Below are 16,611 nucleotides of genomic sequence, written 5' to 3'. Positions count from 1 at the left end.
TTAGGTGTCTGTCCTCAATTATAACATATTATTTCAAGTTATATATGGTGAAATGATTAGGTGGGGATATTTCAAAACAGTTATTATACAAATACTATGGAAAAATGAAAAGGAATAAACACTAGAATTCACATAACATGTTTAATAAACAAATTAGGTAAATGCTTTTATGTAACTCAACGTATGGTTACCAGCCAGGGTTCCCAGATGACACCACTACCAACCAGCCAAAGTCTACCATGAAACCAGCCAAAATCCCGCCAAATGGAAATCCAAACCAACCCAAATAACCGGCAAATATATGTGCGTTATATTTATCTTTATAAATGCATATTTTTTATCATATATATGCTTGTATAGCGGCATCATAGTTTTAGTTAGATAATATAAACTAATATAAGAATACAGGAAAAAAAACGAGAATGAATTGAAATTTTGAAATGAGGCTCGTTCTCTGAGAATCCGGCGGCCTGTTTTGTGGTCGTCTGGTGTGTGTGTGATTTTTATTTTAATTCCATCTACATATTTTGCTTAAATGTTAGCAAGTTTTTACTGAAAACCTATTCAAATTCCCCAGATTTTCCTGAAAACCTTCAAAAATTCCCAATCTGGGGAGAGATTCCTCAAACGTGGGATCAGTGTTTAGCTCAAATAGAAAGTATTTGAAAACCAGCCAAAATACCACTAACCAGCCAAAGTGAATTTTTACCCACCAAATTAGGAAAAAAAGCTAAATTTGGTGAGAAACTGCCAAATCTGGGAACCCTGCACCACCCAATCCTTCACTCAGTCCGGTAGCAACGTAGGGGTCATACTGTAACGTGTTTGGCTAAATACATGTATCCCTCCTGTAAACCCCCATTTCTTTCCTCACTAAGCAGTCTGAGTTTAGGCCAAAAGCTCCCTTACAGTTAGCGCATGCGCAGTAGCATTAGCGCATGCGTAGTAGGATTCAGTGTTGTGGTAGTAGTAGTAGTAGACGAATATGGATGTGGAACGGCTCCACTATCGCTAGTTTTGTTATCTCTTATTTCCGCCTGTATTTCGTGTTTTTAAAAGTGAAAAATGTGGGAAATACCACAATAACATGGCAAAATCACCCCCCAAGTGGTTTCTCCCCACCCAAAACCCTGGTTCCCACTGGCGGTCCCCCTTACCGTAGGATAGAGTTGGGGTTTTGTCCCCACCCAAAACCCCGGTTCCCAATGGGAATCCCCTTTACCGTATGATAGAGTCAAAGGTTAAAAATTTAGAGTCGTCCGAATAAATATTACTTCAAATTCTTGTTCAGGAGGTAAAACTGCATAGAAAAACCGCAACTGCCATACTCTGGGCCGCCGCGGATAGATACACTAGATCTACCGATTCTTCTTCTGTTTTAATATTACGCACCTATATGTTTCATTATAGCCATCAGTAACTCAGTATCTCCATTAAGTAAAGATAGAATAAAGAATAGAAATTAATGGTTATACTGTTTGGTAGTTTCATTAGTTGAAGAGAGATAATGAAAATTTATGGCTTACTGTGTGCTAGGAAAAGTGATTGCTTGGCAATCGTTTGGTACTCGTAAGTGCTGAATGTAAACAAATGGTTGGAAGCTTTTTTTTGTTTGTGTATTATAGTTAATGATAAATTAATGATTATTTGAAATGAGTACATACTGATTAATTTTACATTTTATTGGCATATTCCAAGCTTTTAGCTTCTTAGGTTTAGATGTCAGAATCATAGGCTAGGCTACAGTAGCAACTGCTAACATAGGCTAGGCTTATTGCTAAGGGACATATGTTGAAGTCCTAATATATGCAGTAAAAATGGGATTGAACATTACATGTAGTTGAATATTACTCAAGTATGTAGAGTATTTTGCCTTTTTGGAGTCTATTTCTTTAGTCGGATCGGCGTCATAACCCTAGAACATGTTGTAAGCCTGGAAATATAATTTACTGGGGTGTTTTTGTAGGGCTTGGAACGGATTAGGCATTTTACATGTAAAATGCGGTTCAAGATACGAAAAGCTCATAATACGAAGGCCGCCTCGGAACGGATTAATTTCGTATGTCGAGGTACCACTGTAATTTTAAAGCAATGAGGATTGTTTACATTGTACCTTGAGCTCAGTTTTCTTTGATTTACCATGTATAGACACTGCAGAAGACTTTTCCCCCTTATGAAGTTCATTTTCTTTTGTTTGGTATTCAAAGGAATATGTTCTCCCAATAGGTTATGTGTTCCTCTTGATGGGACGAAGAAGTTGGATGTATCAAATTTATTTGCAACTCTTGCTGGGTACATTGAAGAAGTTGTTCAGTACAACAAGGATAACAGAGGGTTTGAAGGTGTCAAAGGAGTTAATATTACAATTGAAACTTTATGCAACATCTTGATGGATGAGAAGAAGGGACCAGCAATAGCAAGGTACTATATTCATTTTATTATTTTTTTTCACTTGTTTGACAGAACCTTCTAAAGATTAAATTTCACATAAGTGGCTACCAAACAATTATGTACATTAAGCTGTACGCTTTCTTACCTGGCAGTCGAAAATTCAAATTCCTTGCAGCGGTGGCAGCGCTGCCATCGTTTGTGTAGGTGATACAGATCCCGCCCACTTTCGGGAATGCCTGGTACTGCTGAGCTAAACTCTTCAATTCGTTTTCTGCCGGCCACGGGGTAACACCGGTGGTTTGTTGCAGTCGACTTTTGTCGCCAGTGTGGATTAGTATATCCTTTTGGTGATTTATAATTTTGTACATGCAACTTCCCCGGCAGATATATACTTAGCTTATGTCTCTGACGTCCGACAGAAATTCGAATTTCGCGGCACACGCTGCAGGTAGGTCAGGTGATCTACCCCCCTGCCGCTGGGTGGCAGGAATAGGAACCATTCCTGTTCTAGAACCAGATTTTCTCTGTCGCGATAGTGTCAACATATGTTGTTGCTACCTCCTGACTTGATTTTAGTTTTTCATCGCCATCGATCTTCTGGGCTGTCTTTTGCAGGGAAGTACTGGGTCTTTGGTTCGGCATACGCTTTTATTAACTTTTTAATGAATTTGGCTTCGAAAATTTCGAAGAATATATGACGTGTAACTACCGAAATTTTCGGTAGACACTACATAGTTTGCAAGAAAGGGAAATAATATTTATTCATTAATACGTGTAATAAGTGTTTAGAATTGATTGAGGAAATATACTGACTTCCTACTTTAGGGAGTCAGTAAAGCATGTAACTAGATACGTTTCTTTTATTTTGGATACTCGTACTAACGAGCAATTAGAGTATTAACAGTACTAGTAGTGTTGCATCCTCATCACCTTCTTACTTCGCAGAAACTTCAAATTCATAATTGCAATTTGAAGACAAGGATTGTGGCTCAAAATGCGAGCTATTAAAAGGTAAGAAGTGATTACTAGTGTTCCCCATTGCAGTGGAGGGTGCGTCTGATCGGCTCTGTCTCGCTCTCAGGCCTAGACCTCTTTCAAGCTCCCAAGCCCAGGGGAGAAGGAATGTCGAAAGCCGTAAGGAGGTTTCAGAGAATCCCCACCGGTCAGGCGTCCCCTCGGCAGGTTCTGTAGAGCGTCCCAGACTGCCAAGGATAGCCATTGAAAAGGCATCCTTAAAAAAGTGCGTCTCTTCATCTTACATCCGAAAAGACGAAGAATGTTTATGTTTGGAGTTTGGATGATCTAGCACGTTCTCTGAAAACTAAGATAACACTGAGCAAGAGCCAGCAAGCTAGCGTGAGCCACGTTCCAACAGCCAGCAGCAAGCCACGTTCAAGAAACAGACTAGCGCGAGCCGCGTTCTAGAGAATTTTTCTTGGCGCCTTCAAAGAGACGAAGCGCCAGCCTGGCGCAAATTGCGCCAGAAAAACAGACGGCTAGAGCAAGGAGCCTTATAGTACAGTGGCAATCAGAACGATCCTTCCATCGAACGTTTCCGGGCAAGAGGCTCTTTCTAAAGGGGTCTAGTAGGCGCTCGGAACTATCAGGGCGCACGGGACCTTCCACGGAAGCGGAACGTTCCAGGAGCGAGTCTCCTTTCTAGCGTGCGGAACATTCCAGGCGCGCGGAACTATCCAGGCGCAAGGAGCCAGGCGCCAGAATATTCCAAATCTTCTTATGAGAGAGAGGTCAGTCGCGAGGCTCCTCTTTGAGTTTTTAACTTGAGCAACTTTCCCCTGGCAAAGGTGCAAGATGTCGCACAGGCGGCCGTCACTTTTGTCAGAAGGATTCTGATACTAAGAGAAGCCATTTTTTCATTATTCAGAAGACTCCTGTGTTTGGCAGTTCCTCTCAATGCGGACTCTCTCCTTCATTCATGCTCTTCCCTCGTTATGAAGAGGCAAGAGCTTTGGGAGTTTTTCTTATAAGAATCTCATCGATGTTTGGGTATGATGGCGGATAGGAAATATCTACTTCCTTCCGTAAACCCTACAGATGAACAGGAATTCTGTCTCTTCCGCGATTTCTGAGGAAATCACGAAGATTTAAAGAGTTCCTGGATTAACTTCCTTCCTTAAGGAGATATATATACTCTTTCTATCGTTCTATTAACGAAAAGAACGAAGACAGTAAAAATTTTTCCTTTCACTATCTGCCTCGGCAGGGAAAGAAGGTAGTAGAGTATCTGCTGTATGAGAATACGATACGGCAAATCATAAGCACATACCGTAGTTACTTCTTTGCTGAGCAACTCATTTCCAGTATCCTTCCAGGAATTTCCTAGGAAGGACTACGCTTAAAGGGATTGTTAAGACATCACCTACTTAGCTTCTAGATTTATCGAAGTCTTGTTTCGCTTAAATATGCATTAATAAGAACTTCCTGAAGTTCGATAATAATTTTATAAGATTCCTTTATTTAATGGAGTAGCTGGCTCCTTTATTTAATGGAGTAGCTGGCAACTCTGGAAGAGTAAGGCCAGACAGCTAACGGACTCAGCGGAGACTGCTATCGCGCCTTAGAGACCAACACAGTAACATGTAGGTGTCGGTCATGAGTGGTCGGTTACATGTCTCTCTCCTGCGGGATGGAATAACTAACCGTGTCTCTCCCCTACAATCGCGGTTTTAGCCTCAGATTGAGGGGATAGTTAAGCAAACATAAATAAAATATTGTCTGCCTTTTGCTAAGAAGCTTTCAATAGGAAAGATATTACAACATTTCAATGCTGTTTACCGTAGGTAACATTATTAAAGGATTCTAACGCAGCGGAAGTCTATATTATATGATGCTCTCATGCTTACGAAAGCATGGCTTATTAGAGTACATGCTTAGTGAGAAGATGAATGTAGTAGAAGAGAATTCACTTTAAGACTACAGTATGGTCAAGTCTTATGCACATGCCGAGGTTAACTACAGAATTCCTAGTATCCTTACAAAGGTTTCCTAGATTAATGCTGTTTACCACAATGTGACAGTATTATAAAGGATTCTAATACGGCAGAGCACGATATAATATAATTCTCTCATCCTTTCGAGAAACGCACACAACCTTTTTAGAATCGGATATTGCCTAAGAGAAGATGGGTGAGTCGAATGGGAAACATTCTCTTAGTGGCAGAAGTTGTTTCCCTGAATGGACTATACTACGTATATAAAAGTTTTTTCCTACTAAGAACGGAATTAACACGTGAAGGATGTCGGGTACCATAAAGGCACAGATGTTCTGGCACATAACCTTAAAAGAACTAGAAGGAAGCGCCAGCCTGGCGCAATCGCCAGAAGCACCATCCAAGATATTTTCTCGTTTTAGCGAGTTATTAACCTAAGAGTCCAGTATGTTGGTTTGGTGTTTGCTTCTCACCTCGGTGGTCGCGGGTTCGATTCTCGGCCATTCCATTGAGGAGTGAGAGATGTGGATTTCTGGTGATAGAAGTTCACTCTCGACGTGGTTCGGAAGTCACGTAAAAACACCATACAAACAAACAAACCAGTAGCCTCTCGGAGGCTCGGTAACGGCAAGATTCGTTCCTGATTTTGTTACCCATTTAATCGGAAAGGGGTCGCTTACAAGGAATGATGAAATTATTTATTTTAATCACTTAGGCCAATTCCACGACACTCTCATATCGCAAAGAGCATCGAGAATCTCTTTTTTTCGCCCCTGTTCGCGTTAACAAAAGAGAACCTATTTGGGAACAGACACGGAACGTAACGATCCTTAAGAGGTTCGATGCAAGATTTTGCATGTCCGTGAGAACCTTCTCGATCGAAGATAATAACTGTTAACGTATGTCTAACATTTATTGAAAAGAGTTTTGAGAACCTGCGGAAAGTCTTCTTCATAGATCTCTTCGCAAGGTAGAAGACGAACAGGCTTCCTATAGACTGCCTCCTTTTCCTCGAACCAAGAGAGGTAGCAATATACGACATCTTTAATTTAAAGAAGGGGAATAAACTTTAGTCTTTTTTCCCCTAGTTAAATTCTTAACAGATATTAAGATAAATGGGCATCAAAGGAAGAGAGGATGAATGCCTCATTTTGGCCTTAGAGAGGTTGGATTCACAGAAGTCACGTTCTTCTCACAGCATGTTACGTAAGGCTTTTCCAAGAGTATCTGGATATTCTATCAGAATCTATTATAAATAGACCTTAACAACCTCTCCACTCTGAGTCTGTCTGCGTGCAGACTGACCAGAAGTGGACATGAATAAGAGGATTTTTCAAGGTAAATGACAATAGTCATGGCTAAGACATAGAATTGCTGCAGATCGTGCTAGATGGAATGAGGAAACTGTCCTCTTCCGATACCTCTGTGAACCACATAGCGAGGTTCTTTCTTCACTTTCAGAGGGAAGAATCACTTAGGTATATATCTGCTATCAAAGAACGCAGTAAAAGGCTATACTCTGTCTCTACAAGGGGAATTAGAGATAACAGAGGATTAAGATCTTCGGGATCTTATACGATACCGCAATACGACAAGAGTAGGATATCATGTACTTCGAATGGGATCTTTTTGTGGCCACAAATTCTGTGTTCCGACAAAATGGAACTGCTCCTCATCAAACTTCTTTGAGAAAGTTTATGAAGGAATTCTTTGTTTCTCTTAGCCCTAAACGACCAAGAAGACAAGTGAATTTTTTGTGCATTGGAATCTCGCATCAGATTCAATGGAGACTCGGCAATGGGTTCTTGCCAGCATAGTATGTCTGGCAAAAGAACTAAAACCCTCTATTGCTGACGCAACGCTTTCAGATAGAAGTTTCGTTGCCCAGGCAGGGTACTTACATTTTCATCTACAGAAGAAGAGATGGTTTAAACGTTTGCCTACAGAGTCTTCGGGGTGCGATGAGGGCTCGAAATGCTTCCCAGAAGGTATTCAGAAGGATACAATAAAAGCTAGAAATCAGGGTTCCGCCCAATTTCAGCTCGGAGTCTCCTTCGACTTCCAGACTCCTTCCCTTCCTTCGGGCAAGGATAGGGAAGATTCTGCAACGAGGAACCTCATCAACATGTAAGAAGAGATCTCGTTAGCAAAGGAAGTATTCACGAAGGATCCTCCTCGGAGGAAGACTCTTCTCTCTCGTATTGTTAGATATCCTGTCGTCTACTGGATGTAGCCGACTACAATCCCCTCCCCTTGCCAGGGGCCAAAAGCTCAAAGGGGAAGAATTTCTTCCACCCTTCTCCAGTCTCCTGATAGACTATGTGGTTGTTCAGGACTCTCGGACAATGTAGCACCAGCCAGGCGCCAAATGCCAATACAGGCGAAAAACGCCAGAGGCGGACAGTTTCAAGGAACTCTGTCATGGTTGGATACTGAGAAGGAGCGGGCCTCCAACCTGGCGCAGGCGAACAAATCGGACAGATATAAGAGTGTCCGATGTGGACATCGCCAGACAGCCTAGAGACTCTTCCAAGCTCGAAGCTCCAGCAAGTGTGGAGGAGCCAAGCCAGGCGCGAGGCGCCAGCCAGGCTCTAGGAGCTAGCCAGGCTCTAGAAGCCAGCCAGGCGCCATCCAGGTGCCAGGCTCCTTCAAGGCTAGGCTCCAGTCAGGATTGAGGATCCATCCAGGCGCAAGGCTCCTTCCAGTAAAGAGAAACCTAAAGCTCTGTCATGTAAGAGGGCTAGTCCCATGATTATGATACAGGTAAGCTCTGCCATGGAAGTGGGGTCAGCCCCATTGGCACGATCCGAGAAGGCTCTGTCGTGTAAGCGGGCTAGCCCCCATTGACATGATCCAGAAGGGTTTGTCAGTCATAGGTCCCTACCTCTCTGAAACTCTTGAGGCATGCAGACTCATAGACAGTAATCATGAAGTCTTCTGCCAGGCTCCAGGCGCAAGGCGCCAGCCAGACGCAAGGCTCCAGCCAGGCGCGAGGCGCTAGCCAGGAGGGAGGAGCCAATCAGGCGCTAGCCAGGCGCGAGGCTCCAGCCAGGCGCAAGGCGCCATCCAGGCGCGAGGCTCCAGCCAGGCTCTAGGCACCATTCAGGCGCAAGGCTCCAGCCAGGCGCGAGGCGCTAGACAGGCGCTAGGCGCCTGCCAGGCACGAAGCGCTAGCCAGGCTCCAGGCTTCACCCAGAAGAGATCTATATCAAAGAATGCCCTGGCCTTCTTTGAGACAATGTGATCTCCTAAGCACTTGACAAGTGCATTGATGATTCCTTCAAACAGCTGAGAATTAAAAGCGCATGAAGTGCGAGCTTTTTCGAATTCTTGTTCTTTCCTTAACAATATGTCATAAGGACATATTAGCTGTCACATACGGGAGATGCAACTCTGTTTTGACTTCCCATATCCGAAGGATGTCAAGATAACCTACGAGAGATCCTTCTCTCTTGGTTGATACGTGTCTGCGGATACATTGCTGGGATAGAGAGCCGATACTGATCCTTAACTAGTGAGTTAAATTTTATTTAACGTCGTGTTTTTTCTTTGGGTTGTTTGAAAGGAGTTTGGGGATAACTCTTTTTCAACTTAAGCACTAACCCTCGTGTTAGGATCAGGTGATCGGGATCGGTGTTGTGCTCCTTAATTATGCCACTAGGCATAGGCATATTGTCATGTAAGAGGCTCTGTCTAGTAAATGGATAAGACCCCATCGACAGACCCACAGAACTCTTAGCCATACGTCACATCCTCGCTGAGCTCTTGAGGCGAACAGATTCCTAGGCATTAGCCTGATCTTCCGCCTGAACAAGTAGGAACCAAGGTTTTATTTATTATTACCTACAACGTATGTTGTTTACCTGTCTATTCAGTAAATAGTTGTCTCTTACCACCACCAAGGGTGTCAATCAGCTAAGTATATATCTGCCGGGGAAGTTGCACGTACAAAAATGATATTGTTAGAATACAATAAAGTTTTGTACATACTTACCCGGCAGATATATACGATGAATGGCCCACCCAGCCTCCCCTCAGGAGACAGGTAGAAGAGAAAATCTGGTTCTAGAACGGGAATGGTTCCTATTCCTGCCACCCAGCGGCAGGGGGGTAGATCACCTGACCTACCTGCAGCGTGTGCCGCGAAATTCGAATTTCTGTCGGACGTCAGAGACATAAGCTAAGTATATATCTGCCAGGTAAGTATGTACAAAACTTTATTGTATTCTAACAATATCATTTTGTTCCGACATGGGATATACAAACCTTTCGGTCCTTGTACAATAGGGAGGTTACTAGCGGCAGCCGGATAGGTTGTAAGCTTTCGAACAAGGGGTTCGGTAGTTAATTAACTGCTTGTCCGACAGTGCGTGCGCCGCGCGACTGGGAGGTGAAGAACCACTTTTGCTTTCGGCCTGCTGGTGTGTAGACGTGCTCTTCATCGCTCTCTGCCTGCTTCATCGTTGTGTGCTTTCAGGATATTTGTGTTTTCTCTTACTATTTGTGTGTGTGTAAAAGTGAACTGTAAGTACGCATATTCATTTTTCATATACACTTTGTTTATTTATGATTATGGATCAAGGATCGATGTAATCTCGCGCCTCCTATTACCCGACGACTGTGCCCGGGGTTGAGGGGCGTAAATGTGGAAAATTGAGAGTTTCCTTGAGATCGATCCCCAGGTCCTTTGTGCTCGGTGCCGAGCTGTGTATTTTTGGGTGAAAGTGAAAATTGTAAGTGCAGTACTCTTTTTAATTTTTCATTTATATTTTTGCCCTGTGTGCTCGGTGCCGAGGGCGCGAATACGCTCGGCACGAGCCCTTTATTTTGTGTGAAAGTGAATTCGCAAGTGCAGTATTCTTTTTCATTTTATATATATTATTTTGATTGCATCAATTTTCATTATGGATCAATATTTCCGCTCATAACCGGGAATTGATCCTTACCTTTTATTTCGTCTGAAAGTGAAATCGCAAGTGCAGTAGTCTTTTTCATTTTCATATATTATATATTTTGATTGCATCAATATTCATTATGGATCAATATTTCTGCTCATAACCGGAAATTGATCCTTAATCTTTTATTTTGTCTGGAAGTGAAATCGCAAGTGCAGTATTCTTTTCCATTTTCATTTATTATTTTGATTGCATCAATATTCATTGTGGATCAATTTTTCCGCTCATAACCGGGAATTGATCCTTACCCCTTGCGCTTGGTGTCGAGGGCGCGAATACTCTCGGCCCAAGCCCTTTTTTGTGTGAAAGTGAAATCGTAAATGCAGGATTCTTTTCATTTTCATATATTATTATTGATTGCATCAATATCCATTATGGATCAAGATTCCCCTCATACCCGGGAATTGATCCTTATGCCCTTGCGCTCGGTGCCGAGGGCACGATTGCTCTTGGGCCGTGCCGTGTATTAGTTTTGTGTGCAGTGGGTGCTGTGCGGGGGTGGGGGAAGCGAAGGCCTGCCATGAAGTCGTCGGAAAGCTCTCCCGCGACTCCCTTGGTATCCGATTCTTCGTCTTCTTTCCTGCCCCCCCCGCTCAGCTCCCACGGATGGCACCTTCCCCTGGGGGGGGGCGTTATCCGGGTCCTCCTCGCCCGATCTGTCGAGCGTGGAGGAGGGCGCTCGGTGCCCCGACATACAATTGTATTCGGGGTCTTCCTTTCGCTCGGGGTAGGGCTCTCTTTCCCCCCCCCCTCCACGCGAGGGGGAACCCCTCCTAATCACCCGACTGTTGCTTCCGCAGGTGCTTCTGCCACGAGGGATGACCTTGGTCAGGTGTGGGCGTCTTTGGGTCTGCAGGGCGTGCCTAGTGTCCAGGGGCTTCTCCATCATCTGGCCAGGGTATGCCGCCCCTCCTCACCTGGTATATTCACCTCACGCGGTGTCAGTGTCGCCTACAGCCGCTGTGCAGGGTCCGATCGTCGTACTGAGGAGGGGCGTGCCGCCGCCGCCCAGGTTTGCCGTGCTGCCGTGACCAGACTTTCGCTGCCCTAAGAGCTCGCCCCGGGACCTGCCGCCGGTACCCAGGATGTCGCTGGCTGTTGCCCCGCCTCCTGTGCTACCTGTGCCGCCTGCTGTTCCTGCCAATGCTGTGCTGGCCGTTCCTACCGTTCCTGCTGTTCCTGAGATGTCCGCACCTGCTGACGTCGTCCCTGCTCGTGGTGTTGCTGCCCCAGACGTTCGTCTGTCCGGACAGGTGCGTCCGGGTCCTATTGCTTCGGCAACAGCAGCCCCAGCTCCGCCCTGGATAGCAGACTTAACATCTGTCCCGAGGAAGCTGACGAAGAAGAGGAGGAAGGTGTCGTCGTCGTCTTCATCGTCGTCTTCGTCGTCGTCTTCGTCGTCGTCGGCTGCCGCCTCTTCCCCTTCGACTTCCAAGGCTTCACAGCCGAGGAAGAAGAAGGCTGCCTCCTCCCCTCCTAAGAAGTCTCCCTCGGGAGCTTCTCAGGGCCCGTCTCACTCCGGTGGGACGGGGGGTTCTTCCGCTGGTCCTCCTGCTCCTTCGGGAGCGGGGCCCGTCTCTTCTTCCGCAAGGAAGAAGACTATGGGGACCAGAGGGGTACCAGCCAACACTGGTACTTCCTCGCCTGGTGTCAGGGGCTCTGCTGCTACACCAGGTTCTGTCTTGGCCTCTCGTTCGCGAGAGGTACCGAGTGTACGGTCACCTGCCGGTGGCCGTGCAGCCAAGAACCAAGACGCCAGAGCTCGCTCGGCGCCAGGTTCACGGCACGGAGCGGAAGGCTGGTGAGAGCCGCTCAGGTGACTCACCAGGCCAGCTCTCACTCTCGCAGCGACCAGCCAGCTACCTGGGTTGATGTGATGGTCTCTGACCGGCCACGGGCTGAGGCTAGGAAGAGGTGCCCCCGATCGGCGGCGCCAGCGGTTCGACACGCCATGAGGACAAGCACCGGCCTCACAGTGACAGTGGTCTCTGCAGGTCGCCTGACCGCCGCTCCCACAGGGAACGGATGGGTAGGGCAACCAGCAGCAGCTCCTCTGACACACGAGATCGGGGCCGCCTCCCCAGGGAAACGGCTGGACTAGGCCTGCAGCTTGATCCCCACCATGGGTTGGTGATCGCCTGCAGCCCTCCAAGCCCGCTGGTTCTACCAGCGAGCTGAAGGGGAGCGTCAGGTCTTCCTCTCCCGTGCCTTCAACTTCCTCGGTTTACACAGGGAAGAGCAAGGCACAGAGTAGTGATCGTGAGGGGCGTGCCCCGCACGATCCCGTCACGACGCCGTACGTACCAGGCACGATCTTCGGACCGACCAGGACGTACGCGCAATTGGCAGGAGGAGACCGAGAGGGGTCTGTTGCTGTTCCCCTCCTGAAGGGGGAGGTTCTCGGGATATGCTCTTGTTCGAGGGGCTTGACGGTCTTACTCCGCAAGATGCAGTCACTCCAGGGATCCAGAGGAACTTTGCCGAGGTTATTGCACTGATTCGTCAGCACGACAACCTCAGGGAAGGATCGCCGCTCCCACCATCAAGCCACATCCCAGCTCGAGTCGTTTTGGGGTCCAAGAAGGAACCCAAACTGACGATGGGTCTGCCGCGATCGCGGCTTGCCGACTCTGTTGGACCATGTGAAGTCTTTCGTCTTCGGACAGGACGGCTTGCTGAGGTCTGTCAGACCGAAAAGGCTACTTCCTCCTCCTCTACTGTGACAGCGGCGTTTTTATGTGCGTCAGAGGACGGTATCGACACTCTCCTGTCAGCTGTCGATCAGCCCCACCCAGACGACATTCACAGTGGCGGCAGACCCTTACCTACAGTGCGAGTTCGTAACCCTCCTCCGGGAAAACGTTTCTCCTGACGATACGTTTTCCCAGACTCTGGAAGGCCATAGCCGCAAGGTGATGGCTGCTCCTACTCTCTTCTCCAACTGCTAGTTCCGCTGGGAAGGCGAGCAAGTATCCAATTCCTCCTCCATTCCCTCTCTCCTTACGGCTATGAGGGAAAGGGGAGGGATCCTGCAGAGAGTTCTCTGTAGGATCCCACGTTGGGGACTGCGTTACTGGGGGAACCTTCGGGCTCTACCTGACGTAAGCCCCCGTCATTGAGGAAGGATCCTGCCCCATCCTCGATTTCTACGGGAATCGGGAGGACCACCAACCGATGATCGTTTGACGAATTGGGTTGGGGGGGGGGGGGCGGGTTTCGCCGAGTGCTTAGAATTCTGCGAAATTTCTAGCACTCTCAGAGTGTTCGAGGTTTTTATGATCTCCAAACACTTAGATGAAACCACGGTCCAGAGTGAGCTAGACGAGAATCCCCAATCATTGTTACCACGATAATCGGGAACCTCGCCGAATGCTCAAATTCCTGGAATTTCTAGCGTTGGAAGAAGCACTGCTGCTGAATGAAGAATATCTCACAGTAGGCGACCAACCCTGGAATAGAGAAGAACAGACGGGAACATCCAGTTTGGCTTGAACTATCGTCTTCGGTATTCTGTTCACCATTGAAACTTTCCTTTGGGGAAGACTTCTCCTTCACTCTCTTGACCAGAGAACGAAAGCGGTCGATCTCCAATCCTTATTCTCATTCCTCGAAAGGAAAAGAATTTAGGATGGAGGTCGTTGTACAGAAACCTACAAATATACTACGTATATTACCCTCGTGACATGATTCTGTTAAGCAGTTGAATTGTCCGGGGTGTAGGCACATACCGTAGTTAACTCTACGGATTGTGACCAAGACAACTAGTATCCTAATTGAACTGCAACGCGGGACTGCCTTGTAACCTCCCAGGAGTTACCAGTTTCGATTTTAGATACTTATGGTATTGTCACGACAACACCAACTGAGCATTTGTATTTACCGAAATCCGTTTAATTTAAATATAAATGCTTGAGCGTATTTTCATACAATCAACTTACCTGTCAGATATATACATAGCTAAGACTCCGTCGTCCCCGACAGAAATTCAAATTTCGCGCCACTCGCTACAGGTAGGTCAGGTGATCTACCGGCCTGCCCTGGGTGGCAGGACTAGGAACCATTCCCGTTTTCTATCATATTTTCTCTGTCACCGGTGGTATCAACATTGTTGCTATTACCTCCTGACTTAGATTCTTATTTCATCCTTTGATCATCGTTTATCGGCTTTTTGGTGACGTATCTGGATCGTGTTTTTGGCATTCGCTACTGTGGACTGATTTTGGACTTGCTTTTTGGAATTTTCTCAGTATGTCTGATTCAAATGTGAGTGTGAGAATGTGTGTGAATGTAGGCTGCAGGGTGAGGATACCGAAAGCTTCGGTTGATCCTCACACTGTATGTCGTAAATGTAGGGGGTTTCAGTGTTCTGCTACTAATACTTGTCATGAATGTGAGGGATTAAATGCAGAAGAATGGAAGACTTTAACTTCTTATTTGAAGAAGTTAGAGAGGGATAGGGTTAGACGTCTGAAAGGTGTGAGTACAAGGCCTATTGAGCCTTTTATTGATCCTTATTCTAATCCTGATGATTTGGATTCTCCCTATTTGTCTAATTCACAAGCTTTACTTTCGGAATCGGCCTCGGAAATCGCCGATCTGAAAGCTACAATTCGACAGATGAAGTCCAAAATGGCGGACTTACAAGGTAAGGCTAGTGAAAGTGAGCATTACAGTGAAGTGAGTTCTCCCAGTGTTGTGGAGGGGGCGTTTGATCGTCCCTGCGACGCTCCCAGGCCTAGACCTCTTCCAAGCTCCCATGCCCAGAGGAGAAGGAAAGTCGAAAGCCTTAAGGAGGTCGTGGGGAATCCCCAACGGTCAGACGTCCCTTCAGCAGGCTCTGTTTCATTGCAGGCTGCTCAGGGGCGCTTTAGAAAAAGCGTCCTACGTGAGTGTTTCTCATCCTCTCCCTCTCCTTCTCCTAAACGAGGGTGGAAGGAGTCGGATTTATCTAGGCCTCTGAAACGGCATTTGAAAGAACCTGAATTAGATTCGAGCCCGGAGCGTTTCTCAGATGAAGCACCCTCGTCTATTAAGAAGGCGAAGGTGGCGTCAGCGTCACCCGACGTGGACGTGGAAGAACACTTTCCTACTTCTCCCCCGATTGAAGATGGCGTGGGAGAAGCTTCAAGGAAGATTCTCTTGGCAGTACAGGAGCAACTTGCCTCTTTGGTGGGAGTGTTAGCAAGGGATCCTCCTCGTAGAAAGGACGTTGCTCTTCCAATCAAGAAGTCTCGTCTTCTCTCCCCTGCAAAGCGAGAGGCGTCATGCAGACGTGAAGCTTCCAAACATATCGCAGAGGCTTCGGTTTCGAGAGCGAGATCGGGAGAATCGTACAGCAGACACGTAACGCCAGATAGACGTGAGGCGTCTTCTAGGCATGAAGCGTCATTTAAAGCCGCTCATAGGCGCGAGGCTCCAACCAAGGTATTGGCGCCAGTTAGGACGCCTGTTGAGAGCGAAGCGTCCTACAGGCGCGAGGCGTCATCCAGACGTCAGCAGCCAGACAAGCGGGAGGCGTCAACCAGGACGCTTGGCGGACGAGAAGCGTCATCCAAGCGGGAAGCGTCATCCAGGACGCTTGGCGGACGAGAAGCGTCATCCAAGCGGGAAGCGTCATCCATTTATGGAGAGAAGCCTAGGCTGTTGGCGCCTTCCAAGACTATTAAAGCTGGGAAGAGGAAGGAATATCATTCCCTTAGCCCCTCTCCTATCAGGAGTTTGTCTCCCCCAGAGGAAAGACGTACTGAATTGTCAGCGGAGACTCATCTAGACCCCGAGTTAGAAGTAAACTCGGAGGAGGAGGATCAGGGAAGAGAAGGACTGTCGAACTATAAAGTTTTGACAGCCTTGCTTCTAGAGGAGTATGGAGACGACTTGACTCCTGCCTCTCCTCCTTCTCCGCGCTCTCTTTTCTCGAGTGCAAAGACGAAGATTTTTATGAAGCCCGCCATTTCGATGAAGAGGGCTCTTCAGTCTTTAGACTCATGGATGAAGTCGAAGAAGGAGTTGGTAAGAACGGTCTTCTGCATGCCTCCAGCGAGACTAGCTGGTAAAAGAGGCATTTGGTATCAGACGGGAGAGAATATGGGTATTTCTCTTCCGTCTTCGTCAGAAGCGGACTTCTCGACCTTAGTTGACGCTTCACGTAGACAAGGTTTGAACTCTGCCCGTATAACTTGGGGCATTTCAGAACTGGACCATCTCCTCAAGGGACTCTTTCATGTATTGGAAGTTTTCAACTTCTTAGATTGGTCCCTTGGGGTGATGTCCAAGAAAGCCCATGATTCTGAAGGACTCGAACCAGAAGTCCTTCT

The 16,611-nt window shown here is 46.8% G+C and overlaps 1 protein-coding gene across 1 annotated transcript in view; it reads left to right on the top strand.

Annotated features, from left to right (window-relative positions):
* Window positions 1-16,611, top strand: part of LOC135203127 (putative serine protease K12H4.7) — a 232,294-nt gene that overhangs the window by 61,094 nt on the left and 154,589 nt on the right. The window contains exon 6 of the mRNA XM_064232771.1: window positions 2,227-2,421. Coding sequence (XP_064088841.1) covers window positions 2,227-2,421 — 195 coding nt within the window. The remainder of the gene's footprint in view (window positions 1-2,226; window positions 2,422-16,611) is intronic.

This window comes from Macrobrachium nipponense, chromosome 33 (assembly GCF_015104395.2).
Source record: "Macrobrachium nipponense isolate FS-2020 chromosome 33, ASM1510439v2, whole genome shotgun sequence".
Taxonomy (NCBI): Eukaryota; Metazoa; Arthropoda; class Malacostraca; order Decapoda; family Palaemonidae; genus Macrobrachium; species Macrobrachium nipponense.
The sequence above is the reverse complement of the archived record's forward strand: the minus strand, read 5'-3'. Positions and strand labels throughout refer to the sequence as shown.